This window comes from Pollachius pollachius (assembly GCF_949987615.1).
Source record: "Pollachius pollachius genome assembly, chromosome: 2".
Lineage (NCBI taxonomy): Eukaryota > Metazoa > Chordata > Actinopteri > Gadiformes > Gadidae > Pollachius > Pollachius pollachius.
Window position 1 is genome coordinate 13696568 of NC_136935.1, and position 17558 is coordinate 13714125.

At 47.0% G+C, this 17558-nt stretch overlaps 1 protein-coding gene across 1 annotated transcript in view; it reads left to right on the top strand.

The window, feature by feature from the left end:
- Positions 1 to 12363, top strand: part of dntt (deoxynucleotidyltransferase, terminal) — a gene marked incomplete at both ends in the record, with an annotated part of 60777 nt that extends 48414 nt beyond the window's left edge. The window contains one exon of the mRNA XM_079730846.1: positions 12277 to 12363. Coding sequence (XP_079586972.1) covers positions 12277 to 12363 — 87 coding nt within the window. The remainder of the gene's footprint in view (positions 1 to 12276) is intronic.
- Between the last annotated feature and the right edge of the window lie 5195 nt (positions 12364 to 17558).

Below are 17558 nucleotides of genomic sequence, written 5' to 3' on the forward strand. Positions count from 1 at the left end.
TTATCACTGACTGCTATTAATTTGCTGCCTCTTGAATCCAATCTCGGCGCAAGCCGCTATTAATAAGCCTCTCCTTCATGTGGAGTGTCTAACTTTAGATCCGCTGCCTGTGTGTTGTGTCCACGCATCACGTCTCCCTGTCTGGCTGAATCTACTGAGATGGAAATAAATAATAAATCCTCGAGCTGCATAGCTAACCACTGACTGCCACTCGGCTTTGTAAGGCGGCGTCAGACAGATCAGTCTGGGTGGGCTTACGCGTCACCTCAAAAAACGAGAGAGACAAACATTAATTAAATTTTGTGCTTTGATCACACCATGTACACCCATGAATATGGCTGGAAAAGTGTTATCCTTGAGGAAGGCGCTAGTCCATATGTGTGTTTATCTGATCCCATATATAGTGTGTCTTTTTTGGTAGTCGTGTAACCAAAGCACTTGTCAAGCCCAGTTATGCTACCTTGAACATAAACGACTGGTATAATTGGGCAACAGTCATTTATGTTTATTTCCTATTTAGTTATTTAGCAGCCGCTTCTGTGTGTTCTCTGTGTTCTGAGTGTCTGAGATGCATGCCATGAAGGAGCTAGTTGGTGGTTAGGCCTCTTATCTACAGGGAGGGTGTGGACATTGGGAATCGAACTCCGTACCTTTCGGCAGAATTAAAATCTCCTTACTGTTGGTCGACAAAGATTGACCATATTGCGTTATTTACCATTATTTTATTCTTTGCAAAGATATGCTTGGTTTCTCAGCCATACGGTTGTCCATTATCGCATATATCAAATGCTGTCTTATGTTCTGGGTGTAAGAAATGAGTTGTACAGTTCACCGCCACAATACAAAAAAACGACCTTCAAAGTCAACCAATCAAACAAAACGTCCTCTCTTAAAAAAAACCTGAAAGAGTCCTTCATCCATCCAAAGTTTTTACTGTCAGCCTGTCGTCGTGTCATTATAATCATGTCATTCGATTAACCCACGTGCTCAGGAGGCCTGCCTTTGTCCTTGCCTCTCCTTGAACAATGAGTCTGTTCTCTCTATCCAACATCATGCCACTCCTCCCCGTCCCAAGGAGAGAAATGACACCTCCCAACCTCATCAACCCAGGGACTATTGTCAGCACCCCGGGCAAATCTTGGAGCGACACACATACTCATGCACACATGCACACAGCATGCAAGCATGAAGGCACACATCGCACGCACGTACGAAAATCAGACTTTGCTGTTTTCCTCTTGTTAAAGGTTTTCAACACAGCCATAAGCCAGAAGAAGCTTTGGTGAAGAACAACGGTTAAATATATTTATGCATATATATTGTTTTGTTTCAAGTGAATGGATATTGGTTTCTGCTTTAGTAATCCTAACGCTTTCATTTATCTTTAACCACAGGCACAAGAAAATAGTTTGAATAAATGTCACCATGGTCTTTTGGAAACCATTGCCACGGCATTAATTTCCTGTATTTCTTCCCGAAGGCAGGTCTCACGTCTGCGTGTGTTATTTCAAAGGCAGCAATCCCATTCCCTTCTGCTCTCGGTACGCTCCAAAATGATCACAAACGTTTGGCCTTCTGTAACTCTGTTAATGTTGCAACACTGTGCAACCCCGTCGGACGTTACTGTCACCATCAATTAGGTTGGATGCTGCTCGCTGGTGCTTCTGTCATGGGGGCCCTCAACAGCAGGATCCACTTGAGCCATAAATATACAGACCCCTACACGAGGTCCAGAATAGCCCGGACCACCCCGATGGCCGTTGTGAGGTCAAGGTCATTGAAACCATTACGGGTGATGGGGAAGCTGGTGAAGGGTAGGCTGCTGCCGTACCGCTGGCGTCTGCATGCGTGTGCGCATTTCAATATGATAGTTGGCTGCACAGGCCCGAGTCTTTTAACTACGCGCACTGTTGGGCCCCAGTGGGAATCGAACCCTGGCACTGTGAAGGCCATTCGGTACCAGGAGAGCTGGACAGCACCTCGGTCCTTTGTGTGGGGGAATCGTTATAAGCACTGCAATCAGGTTTAAAATATGCAGACGTAGGGACACAAAGGCCCACGCCATACGGTGTGGGGCAGTCAGTGAGTGACAGTGAGTGACTGTGTGTTTAGAAAGTCGTTTAGAAAAGCAATTTGTTTTAAAACAAAGACCGGCTTGTTTTTCTCCTTCACGACACAGTGGGATTTTAAACCTGAGCAAGGAAATAAATAAATAATGGATAAATGCATTGCTATAATTACATAGGGAGCTATGGCCCGGTGACTTTGAGTGAGTGTAAGGGCAGGGCTGGGGGCAGGATGGGGGCCAGGAGACGTTAATGACAGAGCACATTCAGAAAGACACTCAACGTCAGAAATAAGACTGACCCGCGGTGGCCACAGGTGGGGGGCAAGGAACACATTATGTGAGCAATGAAGCAAAAAAAAACATGTGTGAGCAATGAAAAAAAAAAAAAACACTTTCGATTCGGAGTGAGCGTTATACACTCGCCCTCCCCATTTCAACTCCGACTCCATCTCATTCCTCGCCAACCTTCACATGACTAGCTTAACTTACCATCTTCTGACTGTGAGTCCTTTATCATCACAGTCTGCTGTTTTAAAAAAAACACTGGGACATGGAGAGCAACAAATCTGAGTTTGTAAAAAATAACTACAACAGAAGAATATTATTACACCCTCAAACCCACAAATTAGGTTACAGTTTTAAATTGCATCATAGCCCAATCTCTACTGTGGGAAAAGGAGGTTTGGAGGGGGGGGACCGGATAGTGAGGTAGGAGGGAGAACAGGGTAGTGAGGGGTGGGGGGGTGAGGGCTGCTTCCAGGTCAACACATCCATCCCCACCTCATTATTTTGTAGCCTATGGCCCAAATAAGAACATATTCTTCGGAGTGTATATGTATGCACATATACATGCACTATAAATATAAAACTGCTCCGATAAGACCACATGGTGTGACTTGAATATGTAGAGCAGCATGCATTGTTTTCTCTTAAGTGCTCCGTTAGAAACCGCTGTCAACACACTTTATGGTTTGCAGCGTCAAACCGGTTCCATAGCTTGATAACAATGCATGTAAAATCCATATGAATACATACATATTTTAAAGCCATTTGACCGCGTAGCCGCTTGGAGCTGTCTCAGGTTCACATCATTGTATGTTCCTATAGATTGCTCCGTCCGCTGCGAGCCCGCGGAAGCGGCATCCCTTAATTATGCAGAACATTTGTGTCACCATGCCGGCCTATGGCTACACTAAGTGTCGGGTGATTGCTTGCTTAGGGAAGCGGTCCCTTAAGCAGGGCTTTGGCCACCTGCTTAACATTCAGCTCCTGCACCCTGCTCTGTGGCTCAAGGGTGGTCCCTCCCACGAGAAAGTCAGTGCTGTGGTTGCGGGGCGTGTCTGACGTCATTAACAGGCACCTAGCAGCAGCGCACGTATGTGGTCATCCATGGATTCTGCGGACCACCGAGGCTGAGCTCTGTGTTTTCCCAGCAGTGGTCCACGACCCATTTGTAACCGTGTACGGGAATTTGTGTGATAGAGCCCCCGCGTTCATAATGGGGTACAATCTGGGGAATACTGATGCATGGCAACCACCTCCTCTATGGTTCATTGTGTCTGACATTACTTGGGCTCTTACGCTTCATAGACAGCTACATACATTTTCCTCAGCTCAGTGGCGTGGTGGCATTTGCAAGATGCAAATAGATTGTTGCAAGACGTTGTGTTGGCTAGTACTTACCACAATTAACGCAATTATGGTATAGCCAGATTAAAATCAAGATGAAAATCATTAACACATGCAACCATTGTACCCTACAATCATATCTCTACAGTTGAACACTCATGTAATTCAATCTTGTTTCAGTCACGTTAATAAAGCTGCAGAAATGCCTGAATTCCGCTGACGCACACATGACAACACGGCGAGCACTGTGCTCACTGGGAGATGGAGATGGTTCACTTCAAAAAGATTGATTGTGAGATAGAGACCTGCACGCCCCTCCTGATCTGAATCCGTCTTAAGAACCATTTCACACATTTAATACCCAGGTCTTTTATCATAGTAAATCACCAAGCAGGCTTGGTAAATCAAAATGCTCCAACCACTGCATCCACTCCCTGACTCATTCAAAACAAAATTGGCCTCGATCCCATTTACATACATCTCAATGAATAAACCACTTAGGCTACACCTGTTTTCTAATGCTCTCCGAGTAGGGGAGGGTACAGCTTTTAGTGGGAGCAGCATGGATGTATTTTCAAATTGCATTCATAGATCCTAGTTTTCTCAATTTTGGTAAAGTAGAGCTGCAAGTATATTGGATCTTCATAGAATGAACTATAAGGGTCCACTGCAATGTGCCAGGTTCAAGGCTAATAAGCAATTTCACTGACAAATATGGGCCCTTTTCATCAGGGTTGACCCAAATGCTTCAGAGACAGATGAACTAGCCTGCCCGTCAGAACTTGTTGGTAACTGGTCTTAATGAACTGCACGGTGGTGGTGGGGGGTTCCATTTTTTTTTTGCTGTATCCATACTTTGGAGGCCCATTCATCTTGTTCATTTATTTACACAAACCTCTGGCTGCCAGCGCTTCTTCCATACCCGTGTGTTCTGCTCTTGCCCTGTGTATATTGTGCATATTTTTGAGTGGTACATTGTTAGCTACTGGGAATGGGGCTCAAAATCCTGAAATACATTTTTGCAAGACAATACTATATTATTATATCATCGAGCAAAGCAAATGCACCCAGGACATACAAATTGAGGCCCTCCATGCAAATATATATCCTGAAGGAACTGTTTATGTACTATATACTTTATATGCAATATACTTTTTAACATTATTAGTATAAGTACTTTTAAAATGGCTTGCGGTAACTTAACAGCTAGCAGAGGTACCGTTTAGGTTGCTTTATCAGAAAATATCAACCAGATTCTAAAGCTCTTATCAATGTCCGCACAACCTACTTCTAGTGTGTTTCAGATTCTTAAGATTCTACTATCTCAGTGAATACGACCTGTGAGTGGCTGTAGGAGGCTACAATCAGTGAGCATTATTTCAAACTATTCCAGCCTGCTCATTCTTATTTGTAGTGGTAATTAGCTAATTTTGTAATTAGTGGAATAAGCAGTGAACCAGCCCCTCTTCAAAAGCGCTGTGTTCACAAATCTTCACACAAACAAAAACCCTGCGAGGATCTGCTGGGGCTTCACACCGGCTCACACACAGTCTCAATCAAACCTCTGAGGCCCCAGCGATGAACAAACTAAGCGGATCAGTATTGAGCAGGCCCAAAAGCAATGGCAGGTGTTACGGTGGGCAAACTCTTAAAGTGATTCTGTCTCTCTGGCTCCAGAGCTCATATTTTGTTGGCTGCGCGTGTTGTTTTAATTGAACAAAGCGCGTGTTGCTGACGCAGACGAATCTGATCACACACGCTCTGGTTGCAGGAAGCACATCGGACATGCAAAACCAGCCCCGTTTCAAACAAACCAATTAATTATTTACGGGCTTCAGTGGAGCAAACAAAGTTAATTTATTGTTATCATTAGGAGAGTGTTCTGTTTGGGTCTATACTGGAGGAAAGCAGGGCTACAATTACATGCTGGCAAGACAAGGGGGCCGGGAGGACTTCACACAATCTAAAGGAGCGTCTGCCGCTCCAGAGCCTGCAAGGGGTCAACCAGGCCTTCATTGATCAAGATGCAATCGTTTCTTATGTCTGTACTGGAGCACACCTGCGTGCTGTAATACTGATGAACTGTAAACAACCACATTCAAATCATTAGAAATACGCCTCAGAACCCTCTTCGCATCTGAGTGATGGTATAACCTCCAAACAGCTCTCTGGACCTCAATACAGGAGAGTAACGAACAGATCCAGCCCCATTGGTTCCAACCGTCTAATACAGCCGGGCTTTGGCGTGCGGGTTTATTGACGCTACAGATCTCACTAAAAGTTCCTCATGTGGACATCGAGGGTGTTGTGTTGCATCCCTAGCACCGCAGACCGCTAGCTCAGCACAAATATCAAAGAGTGTACCAGAAAATGTCCTATTTAAATGCAGACTCGCATTGTTCCCCGTCATAACATGAAACAGATTAAGGGGCCAGTGCCAAACGGAGAGGCAAAACAACACTTATCCCCTGGCATCGTCAAAATTAGCATCTCTGCTGGTGGGCTGATAGTGTTGAGGAAAGCTGTCATAACCTGTCACTGGCTATGACAGGTGTGTGACAAGCTGCCATTGCGGCCCAATGGTTAGTGCTGCAACTCATAGCACTGGAGCAGATTGTCTCTGAACCCCATCTCTAAAAGTCCTGGGTCTGACCTTATCTGACACAGCCCTGTGCCTGGACCTTATCCCATTAAGTCCTTGGTCTGAACCCATCTCATACAGTCCTCGGTCTGAACCTCATCTCCTAAAGACCTGGGACTGAACCCATCCCATCACATACAGTCTATGGATCGCGTCAAATTGGAGTCTATGTTTCTTTGCAGAGGTGTAGTCTCCTCAGATCGTCTGCAATTTCCTTCCCAATTGAGGGACACGCATGCAGGGGGGACCCTAGTGATCGAAGCCCTGGCATCTAGACCCATTTAGCTGTAGCAAGCTGTCAACATGCTAAACAGGAAATGTCCCCATTACTAAACCCCACTTATGTCTGTTCCCCGTTTTTTTTGCGTGGGATCCGTTTCTATAATTTACTATAAATAGCATTTAGTTTACTTTTGAGGAGAAATGGCATTTAAAAATCTGGTGGAGAAGTGGACGCAACATTTGACAAACTGTGAACCTGGAATAATTGACAGAAGAAAAACGCGTATCATTTGGTCTCTGGCGTTACCAATAAGACGAAACAAGTCGAATGCTAGAAAGTAACCAAATCAATGAGAAGAAGAAGTTAGATGTGAGCCACGGAGGCAGATGGAGAATGAAATAAATAATCTGATTTCCAGCGTGAGCTAAGAAGTGCATAACTGCGCACAGTGTTAGTTATTTGTTTATTTTTAGAAAGATCAAGCATTTTATTTGCTTATTTAAATAATGATCATTATAATTACTATGATGCATAGCGACAAACTCAAGATAGAACGAAATGAAGGCTTGTCAAAAATGGTGGTTAACCACCGAGTCATCACTGTTATAATTTGTTCTGACTTTAACATCAGAACACAATGTAGTGAAAGAAAAATCCCATCAATTGTGCCATACACTTTTATAATAATTCTTTGCCACTTTGCAGCTTCACACTTGAAACTAACAAGCCTACCTTAAACGGTACCAATGGTGTGAAAGATGTACGCATATTCTCACCGGCTGTGGATTTGTAGTCATTCCATTACATGCATGGAAAGGGGCGGTCTGAAAGATGCGCACCAGTTCCTAAAACCTCACCACTCTTCTATTTCTATACATTCAGAAACCTGCGTGGAAAGTGTCTGAAGCAGGCCTTATTTGTGTAGGCCTACACATGGAGTGGGTCCGTGGGGTACTGCCCCGCTGGGGACCCTTCGATTAGCTCAAAGCAGAGGGCACATTCCTGCAAAGAGCTCAAAACAGACCTCTTATCTAACGTGTCTTGTCTTAGGCAGACAGATACCAGCAATATACTGGTCGGGTTTCAAAAAGGTATCAATGGCTCCAAAGTTGCCAAACTTATAACGAGGCTGTAAAAAAACACAATCAACCAATCAAATGAAATACCTTTGATTTGCAAATGTTTACAACCCTGCGGAGGCAAAGAGCACTAAAAGAGAGCAGATGTGAGTGAGGGTGCAGGACCGATGCGGCGCATTCACCGTAAATCCTGTGCTTTATGACCAGGACTTGATCATTTGGTCCGTGTTTGTCCCCTGGTCGCTGATCAGCAGAGGGCAGCAGTGGGGGAGGCAGGGAGGAACCGCGGAGTGATTGACTGCACGATAGCTGGTGTTTTATGGAGGCCGGCCAGCGCTCTGTGGAGCTTGTCCTAATTGGCCGTGTGATTGGTGGTGACGTGAACCTGAGGTCTGGTCTGGCTGACCGTGGCAGCGGGTTTGTAGTCTAGATCACCCCCAGGGTTGGGGGGGGGATCGCTCACGATTGATCTTTGAGGTTGAACGAGTAAGACAGGAGAGGGGGGGAAAAAAGTTTGTCTGGCGAGGTGGGGGTACAACTTCCACGTTTCTTTTGGTTGTTCCTTACCTCCTGTCCTGAGTGCGCTCGGGGGTTGTGAGTCTCAAGCGAAGGGCCTCACTTTCTTCTGAACTTTTACAATAAATGTCAAATATTCACTTTTTTCTCAACAAGCAGGTAGTACAATCCCGATTCTAGTCTAGAAAAGTCTCAAGCAGTGCTTTCACACACATGAAAGCAGAGCTCTAGTCAATACAACCTGAATATGCCCTTGAGACGTACTCAGTCAGTGTCTGGTAGAGCGGTTGGGATCGCAAATCACAAGACTACGACAGTGGATGTGCCTAGTCCAGCTCTGTGTGTCTGTCCGTCTGTCCGCCCGCCCGTCTGTCCTGCCTTTTGCATTACCGACCATAACGACTGCGTCTGTTGAACCTCCTAAATCTTTATTCTTTACTTCTGCAAAACGCACACAAACAATATTGTGGTTAGTCCCTCATAAACTCTCTTCAAGCCTCCCCCTACCTCTCCCCTTCTCGTCCTCTCCGCTTCTCGCCCTCTCCCATTTTCTCTTCCTCCCTCTCCTTCTCTCGACCCCTCGCTCTCTCATTCACATCCCGCCTCTCTCTCTCTCTCTCTCTCTCTCTCGCTCTCGCTCTCGCTCTCTCTCTCTCTCTCTCTCTCTCTCTCCCTAATGCTTTACGTCCCTCTCCCCCCTCTTTGAAGCAGTATCATGCTGGGTGGGCAGCCAGCCATAAGCCGGCGAGCCGGGGGAAGGGGTGTCGGGGGGAGGTGGGGGGGTCGGGGTGGCGAGCAGGGTTAGGCGATAGCCGCGGCGAGCGGAACCGGGGCAGACGTTTTGCCAGCTAACCGTTGCTCACGCACACTGCGGTCCACCAGGGACGGCGTCACACAGCGGATGGAGGAACATGGCTCTGATTAGCAGCTTATTAAGCCAAGGACACCGGGCCCACTGATATACATACACACACACACGCACATGTGTGAGCACGCACACACACAAACATACCCACATACACATGCACACACACAAGCGGACGCACACACGTGAGCATGCACACACTCACACTGACAAAGAACAAGTGGCCGCACACACACACAGACACACACACACACACACAAGCGGACGCACACACGCACAGACACATAGACACTCACACACGCACACACACATATACATAGACACACACACAGAAGCACACACACACACACAGACACACAAGAAGACGGCCACACGCACACAAGCAGACACACAAACACACACTCACAATCCCACAGACACACACAAGCAGACACAAACAAGCAGACGCGCACACACACATACATGCAGACACACACATGCACACATACACACAAACACACGCATACAATCACACAAATAAACACACACGCACAGACGCACACATGCACACACACACACACACACACTCAAACAGACACAAACACACACGCACAGACGCAGCACTTGGTGTTTCTTGAGCAGCTGGCGCCCATGGAGGCGTTACGCCGTTGCCAGTCGCCTGCCAGGGTGAGAGCTATCGCCAGCCCAATCTCAGACACGCTCGCTTTGCTCATTTACCATCGGCATGCCTTTAAACTCCTTGTTGTATAACTGGGGGGGGGGGCATGAACACTACTGATTCCCTCCTTGGAACTGGGGTTTAGTGTACATTTGTTTTATTCTGGGCTCGTGTGCTAGTGGTGGGCGAGGGGGCTTGTGGATGTGTGTCTCTGATGTGCTGTTTTTTTTGTGTGTGTGTGTTTGTCAGGGAGGGGGGTATGGATTTGTAGCAAAAGAGAGTGGGCAAAATCCTGTGTGAGCCAGGGTTTACTCTTGATCCAGGACAATGGAAGAATTGCGATGTGAGGGGAATCTCATGTGGGCCCTCCGCGTTCTTGTATTATTCTATCTGCCCGGTAACCTGGAGCTCCACAGGCCCACCTGATCCCGCTGAACAATACGTCCACTGGTGGGACGGACCAACACCAAACACATTGACCCTGCCGCCGGCCGGAGCCCGCCTGGACCTCTCCTCCTGGCTCTATCATTAGCTCTTCAGGTCTTTGGAACTTTCTTTCTTTCTTGATTTACTTTCTTGATTGATTTTTCTCATTGTTCCTCTCTTTTCTTTCTTTCTTTCTTTCCTTCTTGTCTTTCCCTTTCTTGTCCAATCTTTTTAAAAGGTTATTTTGTTTATTCATTTGAATCGTCTTTCTTATTGTTCCTCTTTTTTCTTTCTTTTTTTTGTCCTCCGTTCTCTATTTCTCGTCTGTTCTTTATAGAAACGTATTTCCCTCTCTTCCTCCCTTCCTCCTCTTCCTCCTCTTCTTCCTCTTCCTCCCTGTCTCCCTCCACCCAGCCGCCGGTGACTGTGTGACGGTTCACTTCCACGTGTTTGTCTTGGTAACAGTGTCATCACTCTTTGTTGGTTCAGCGAGGTCGCTCTGTTCTCACCCTGTTCTCTGGGATTAGGAGCTGAGAACGAGGGCGTTGGCACTCTATTGGCCACGCCCAGTCTCACTTTAAGGTGACACCTCTCAACACGGCCGCTGTGTGTTGTTATGCCAACAGAGCCGCCAGGCCGTTGTGTACAGAGCATGTCGGGGCTGTATGTGAGTATGTGTGTGTGTGTGTGTACGACAGTGTGGCCATGAGGTCCACAGGATTGATGGGAATGGGGACTGGACAGCGGTAGCATTTGGGATGTGGCTGGCGTCTGTAATCCAACGTTCACCTGAACTCGAGTGTGGCGGGTTGTCGTTTGCGCTATAAATCAAACGCCTGGCCAGCGGGGGCCGTGCCACCATTTGTTCTCGCTTGCCTCTGGCTGGCACTGCAAACCTTACGTGCTCCTGTCTCGCTCTCTCTATGTCTCTCTCTCTCTCTCTCTCTCTCTCTCTCTCTCTCTCTCTCTCTCTCTCCCTCTCTCTGTCGCTCTCTATCTCTCTCTACACATCACTCTCTCCCTCTCTCTCTCTCTCTCTCTCCATCTCTCTTTACATCGCTCTCTCTATCTCTCTTTACACATCACTCTCTCTCTCTCTCTCTCTCTCTCTACACATCTCTCTCTCTCTCTCTCTCTCTCTCTCTCTCTCTCTCTCTCTCTCTCTCTCTCTCTCTCTCTCTCTCTCTCTCTCTGTAATATTTTGGCGTCCGCGTCACGTCTGCTTTATTCCTCGCCCATGGTCGGATGTGTCAGCCGCTGCCTTCCCCTCTCGGGGGCTGTTTTCTCACCACCAAGGTGAGTCAGTCTCCCCACCCCTCACCCCCACCGTAGGGCTGAGGGGTGGGGGGGTTAGGGGTGGTGGGTGGGGGGGTGATGCCTCCATTCCCACAGTGTTGCCGGGCCACTGGGTTGGCTCCGGTGGAAGAAAGGGAGGGGGGAAAAAATGGCCGGCAGTTAATAGGCCCTGTCGTGATTTGTCAGCGAAAGCGGTCATCTGGCCGTACAGCGTGTAATCACCCGGAGCAAGGTTAAAGTGCTTACTTGGGAGAAGACAAGGGGGCGGTGCAGCGGACTGCCATGGTAACCCCCGCCCCCGCACCCCACTGCTCACGCCACCGCGTGATTGGTGCAGAACAACGCACGGAAAAAACCTATAGCAGTGTTTCCATTGTTGAATGGCTTTGGATCCGGTTGGAGTCTCATCCAGGAAGTCCATCAGACTTGAGTGTCTTTCTTGTCTCTGACTTGATCCCCACACTAGAACCAACAGTGTTTGTTCTTCATTGATCAGATAAGCTCCGACCCGGCCATGCTAGCCCAAGAAGTCAATGAGACGTGTTCACTTATTGTCCATGGATCTATTTGTCCTTACTCTCTCTCTGTGTCTCTCTTTCTCTCTCTCTCGCTCTTTCTCGCCCTCGTTCCTCCTATCTCTTTCCCTCTCTTTCTCTGGCCCTCTCCCTCTTTCTCTCTCTCTCTCTCTGTCGCTCTCTCTCTCTGTCCTTCTCTCTCCCCCCATCCTCTATCTCATTCTCTCTCTCCCTCCCCCCTCCTCTCTCTCTCTCCCTCCCCCCCTCGTCTCTCTCTCTCTCTCTCTTTCCCTCTCTCTCTCTTTCTCTCCCCCGTCTCTGTCTCTGTCTCTCTCTCTTTCTCTCTGTCCCTCTCTGTAGAAAGAGTTCCTGGATGCAGAGCGTGAGGAAGACATCTTCGCCCATCTGGGTCTTGAGTACCTTGAGCCTCAGCTCAGGAACGCGTAGGCCCGAGACGCGCGCATACACCTCTGCATCCCCATGTTACCCCTGGCCGCAACAGCCTTGATTTTGATCGATTTTCATCAATACTCACCTGAATTATATTCACTGTCGTTTGTGTTGTCTATGTCGTTTTGTTGACATACATCGTTTTTTGCTCTGATTCGACCTATTCTCCTTTCTGCTTTTGATTAAACGATTGTCTTTAGAACTCATCATGACTCACTTGTGGTGGTGAACACGGCCAATCAGAGAGAGAGAGAGAGAGAGAGAGAGAGAGAGAGAGAGAGAGAGAGAGAGAGAGAGAGCGAGAGCAAGCATGGGGGACAGAGACGAGAGAGCATGGGCGAAGAGAGATGAGAGAAGAGGAGGTTGGCTGCAATCTCTAGGAAAATGCTGTAATCACCTTCCTTCATGCAGGCAAGTGATGCGCGGTAAGCACACACGCACGCACGCACTCACCCACAAACCCACACACACACACACACACACACACACACATACACACTACAGGCTCCCAGGAATCAAGAGGAGGGTAATGAGCGACAGCGCGAGAGACAGAGGCATTCATTGCAGCCATTTAGCCTACATTCAAGCCCACGTCCACTTGAGAGCGTTTAGTTTAGCAGGCTTTGGGACGTGCGCTGCCAGAGGCCCAATATCCCACTACTGTGTGTCTGGTTGCCCCAAATGATGCCCCCAGTGAAATGAAAGCCAATCAATGGCGCACTGCACTCAAACAGGGGTTCACTACAGCAGGTCAAGATGGCTGCTCATCATGTGGATGATGTTCCCCCCCCCCCCCCCATTAAATCACTCTCGGTGTGTGTAAAGTTATTTTTGTTTGGACTTTGAAGGGACAGACTACACCAAGATTTGGACAATAGCTGTAGCTCATTTGGACTTTGAGGTTCAATGGAGGGCCATTTGAGACATGTTGCAAGGCCCCTGGTGCACCCACGATGAATCAGTGCAAGCCGGAAAGAGGCGACCAGGGCAAAGCATTCTGGTGAAGGGCACTATTTAAAGATCTTTAAGTAGAGCAGTCTGGCCCTTTGAAGACTCGACCTCGACTTTCTCTCTCTCCCTCTCTCTATATCTCTCTCCCTCTCGCTGTCTCGCTCTCTTGCTCTCTATCGCTCTACATTGCTACCAGGCTGTTATTTCTTTCTTTTTTTATATAGATCTCCGTCTCCTCTTTGCAATCAATAATGAAGCAGAAACCAAATAAAACATGAATATGAATTCAATTCAGCTGCAGAGCTGCCGGGTCTCACTAGCTTCTGTACCTCAGCCTTGCTTCAGAAAGGATTTGGGGAAAGATCTGAGTTTTGTATTTTTTTCTATTTTTTTTTAATATTTCTCAACTCAACTCGGCTCTCCTCGGATGAAGTATCCCTGTGGATCGTTTCTGAGAATTCTTTGGCCACTTGTAAAACACCCTGTAAGCGCTGTGTGATGATGTGATGTCACGGAGCTAAAGATGACATACATTCTGGACTGTTCAAAAAGGGGGTTCATTTCTTTCAAATCAGCCATCTGGCTAACTCCTACTCAAGTTCCATTATGTGCCATTATGTCTGGGGAGTTTAAGTGTTTAATACTGTTTAATAGAACATCTTATGATTCATTCTCATGTGTTCCCCTCAATATGTGCATTTGCAAAGCCCCAACTATGCAATTATCTGATTAATTCATAAAGTCATTAATGAGGTGGATTTGGCTGCAATTGTATGCACCAGTTGGGTCATCATTGGTTGGATTGAAAAGATAAATAAATTACATCAGTGGACCCTCTGTTTTCTCTGGGAGATGGACTCATCCACATTGATTTAAGGGCTGGCAAATTGATCATCACCATTGTTTACATGGTGAATGTCAATGATCATCCACTGATGGAGAAGTTTTTAGTACATTTAATTAAGGAGCACTTATTAGCAGTTATTAACATGTCTTGGCGTCAATCTTAACTGACACATTAATAACTAGCATCGATAGTAAAGATCAACAAACCATTGACCCTTCGCTCCAGTAACTCTCATTAGAATATGCGCTATTAAGAAAGTTATTTTAATATTATTCTCTTCTTGTTCTCCAATGTTTTTCCTCCCCATTGTAGATCATATGTAGAAATAACAAGGATCTCCACCTCAAGCTGGTGTGTGGTGAGCGTTCTGGCGCAGATTGGCTGCTGCGCATCACCCTAGTGGGTGCTACACACTGGTGCTGGTTAGTGAGGTTCCCCCTTCACTGTAAAGCGTCTTTGAGTGTCTAGAAAAGCGCTATATAAATTCAATCCATTATTTACTTTGATGACTACCACAACTACAACTACTACTACAGCTAGAAAAATAACAACAATAATACTAATAGTCCATAAAAAACCTTTTTCTTAAGGTGTGAGTCCAGGGGCCCTATTTTAACGGTCTGAAATGCAAGTGAGAAGCGCCAAGCGCAAGTAGCTTTGTGGGCGGTTCTATGGCAATGTTGCTATTTTACAGGCGCATAAATGACTCTTGCGCCCGGCGCAAATCTAAAAAGGGTTGGTCTGAAGTAGCCTAATTATCCGGAGGTGTGGTTTGGGCGTAACGTGCAATAAACCAATGAAAGTGCCAGCTCCCATCCCCTTTAAGATCCATGAGCGCATTTGAATCTGACGGGTTGATATTTTGACTGCGCGTCTGCAGTCTCCGATGAGACAGATGCACATGAATTTCAAACTTCAAATGGCTCAGTTTATGGTCAAATAATATGGCCTAATTCACACATGGAATAAGGTTTTCTTCCACAACTTCAGAAATACTCAAATAAATTTCGGCAAAGAAAACTTAACACACATATGATATGAGGTAACTGTGGTTCTATTTATATGATTTATATGATATACGCAATACATTATAAACATTGTTTCTTATCAGTATTGTATGCATTATCGTTATCGACTTGTGTTCCTAATATGCATGTGTCCCCCCGTTAATATACATTGCCATGGACTGTATTATGCGTTACGTGTTTAGTTTGCGTGTGTTTAAACAGATGGATGCACACGCGCCCACATTCATTAATTCTTTTACACATACACACACGCGCGCCCGCATTCATTCATTCTTTTTAACCGTCACTCGCGGTAACAATGTTTTCTCACAATAAAATACTCATCAATCCTAAAAGATGTACACGATGTCTGTGTCAAGAAAATATGTGTTTGCTGTACAGTGTTTGCAGATGCATTGATTTAAAAGTACAACTTATTACCGCTGTATCAGCTGTTCTTTCCCAAATAATTTACCAAGAATGTGTGGCTAGTTAGATGAGAGAAGCAAAGTGTATGCGCGAGGTGCACAAGCAACATTATGCATGCACCCTTAAAATAGCATCTGAACAACGCGCCACTGACTTTAAACCAGGTATTTCCTGGTTTGTGGCGCAAGTGATTTCTAAAAATTGCAAAAAAGCACCAGGGAACGTTTGCACCAGAACATGCCTCCTCCTTTCGCCTAACCGGCCCTTGGGGCGCAAGATCATTCCCTAATTTACCGACGCATGGCGCAGGAGGGAAAAGAACGCTCTGCGCCAGTTGCAAACAAGCAACGACACATGCGCCAGTGAGAAAGTCAATTGCGCCGGATGCAAGATAGGGCCCCAGGTGTTGATAGTGTGGAGAGTCTCTGTGGGTTCATCCATTTGCCTACTCCTCAGTTCCAGCCAATCCCAGCTGCCCTACTTTTTCTCCATGCAAAAGAGTGCCTCTGGTCACAGAGCATAGCAAAATAATGCCTCACTTTTTTGCATGTTCAATTTCTGAGATCTGACAGTGATGACAGGTGCGTGAATGTACGAACAATTGCCTGCAGGAATTGTGTGCTTGATTCGTTTCGACCCAAAAAGACGTTCTATTCTGCCATCCAATGTTTTCTATTTGATTTTATTTCCTAACACCCAGTTTGCTCTCGGCGGGACTCGACCATTAGCAGCCCTCATTCATACTTGTTGGACACTAAATCCCTTTCATCTCACATCCATCACAGTAGGGCCCAATCGGTGGTTATTGACTGACTGATTGAGTGTCGGGGGCCTCCCCATGAATGGGCCCATATGACTGCACACATATCTCCATCAGGTCACGGGACAGCTGCTATCATTTCTCACGGTGCATAATGTGAAGTTGATGGAGAGTCGGGTCCGGGGATATCTGGACACTTTGCGTTGATAGAAGAGCGCTCGGAGATTAATGACTTAGCGTGGCAGCCAGATACTGAAAACTCGTGTGGAGAGACAGATTGCCACTGCCAATAATGCGTCTCTCTCCTTTCTCCCTCCACATTTGGCGACGTCAGATAAGGTAGAGCGGTGACAGTGTTCCGTCTTTAGGAGCGACGCGAGACAGGGTTGTCAGTGTTTGGCGCGGTACTGGAAGGCAACACGAATTATAAAATGTTGTCGTTGGGGGGGGTTGGGGGTGGGGGTAGCACAATGTGGTTGGCTCAGAGACGTCAGACCGCATGAGACTTTAGCAGCTGGGAAACACTTAACATCCCACGGAATCCGGGAGGGGGGGGGGGGGAGGGGGGGGGGGGGGAGAGAATGAGAGGGTGAGGGTGGGGTGGAGGAGTTGAAGGGAAATGCTGGAAATGAGGAAACCACTGAAGTGGCGGTTCTGGAGGGATGCGGCTCCATTGAGACCGATACGGTTGCGATCCAAAGAAAGGCACGCATCTTTAACAACTCTTGAATTTGGCCCGGTGGCAATGTGCGCCGGCAACCGGATCTGCTCTCGCTTAGCTACACGTCCGCTTACAGCGAGACACTAAAGACGGCTCACACTCGGACACAAATAGAACATGCTTGAATGTCGGCTTATTCAAACTTGACGGAGCTCGGTTCAGTGAGCGAAAAAAAACGTGCAAATGTCCACATTGTGTTGGAAGACAGTGATTTATTGGCTGAGCCGCAGGGGGCCTGAATGGATGTGTTGAGGGCCGGTCAGAGCCAAACGGGAGAGCGCTGACAGAATAGGGACAGCCTGTATCCTCACCTCTCACAGGCTCGTCATGGTGGCCAGTCAACCAGAGAGGAGCGAAGCCAGCCAGTCAGTCGGTCAGTTAGCGCGGCCTAGCAGGCATTGGTCGCACCGTGGACAGTTTCCCGCCCAGACGAAGCGTGGGTGTCATCGACGAGGAGTCGCGATCTTGACCTTCTTC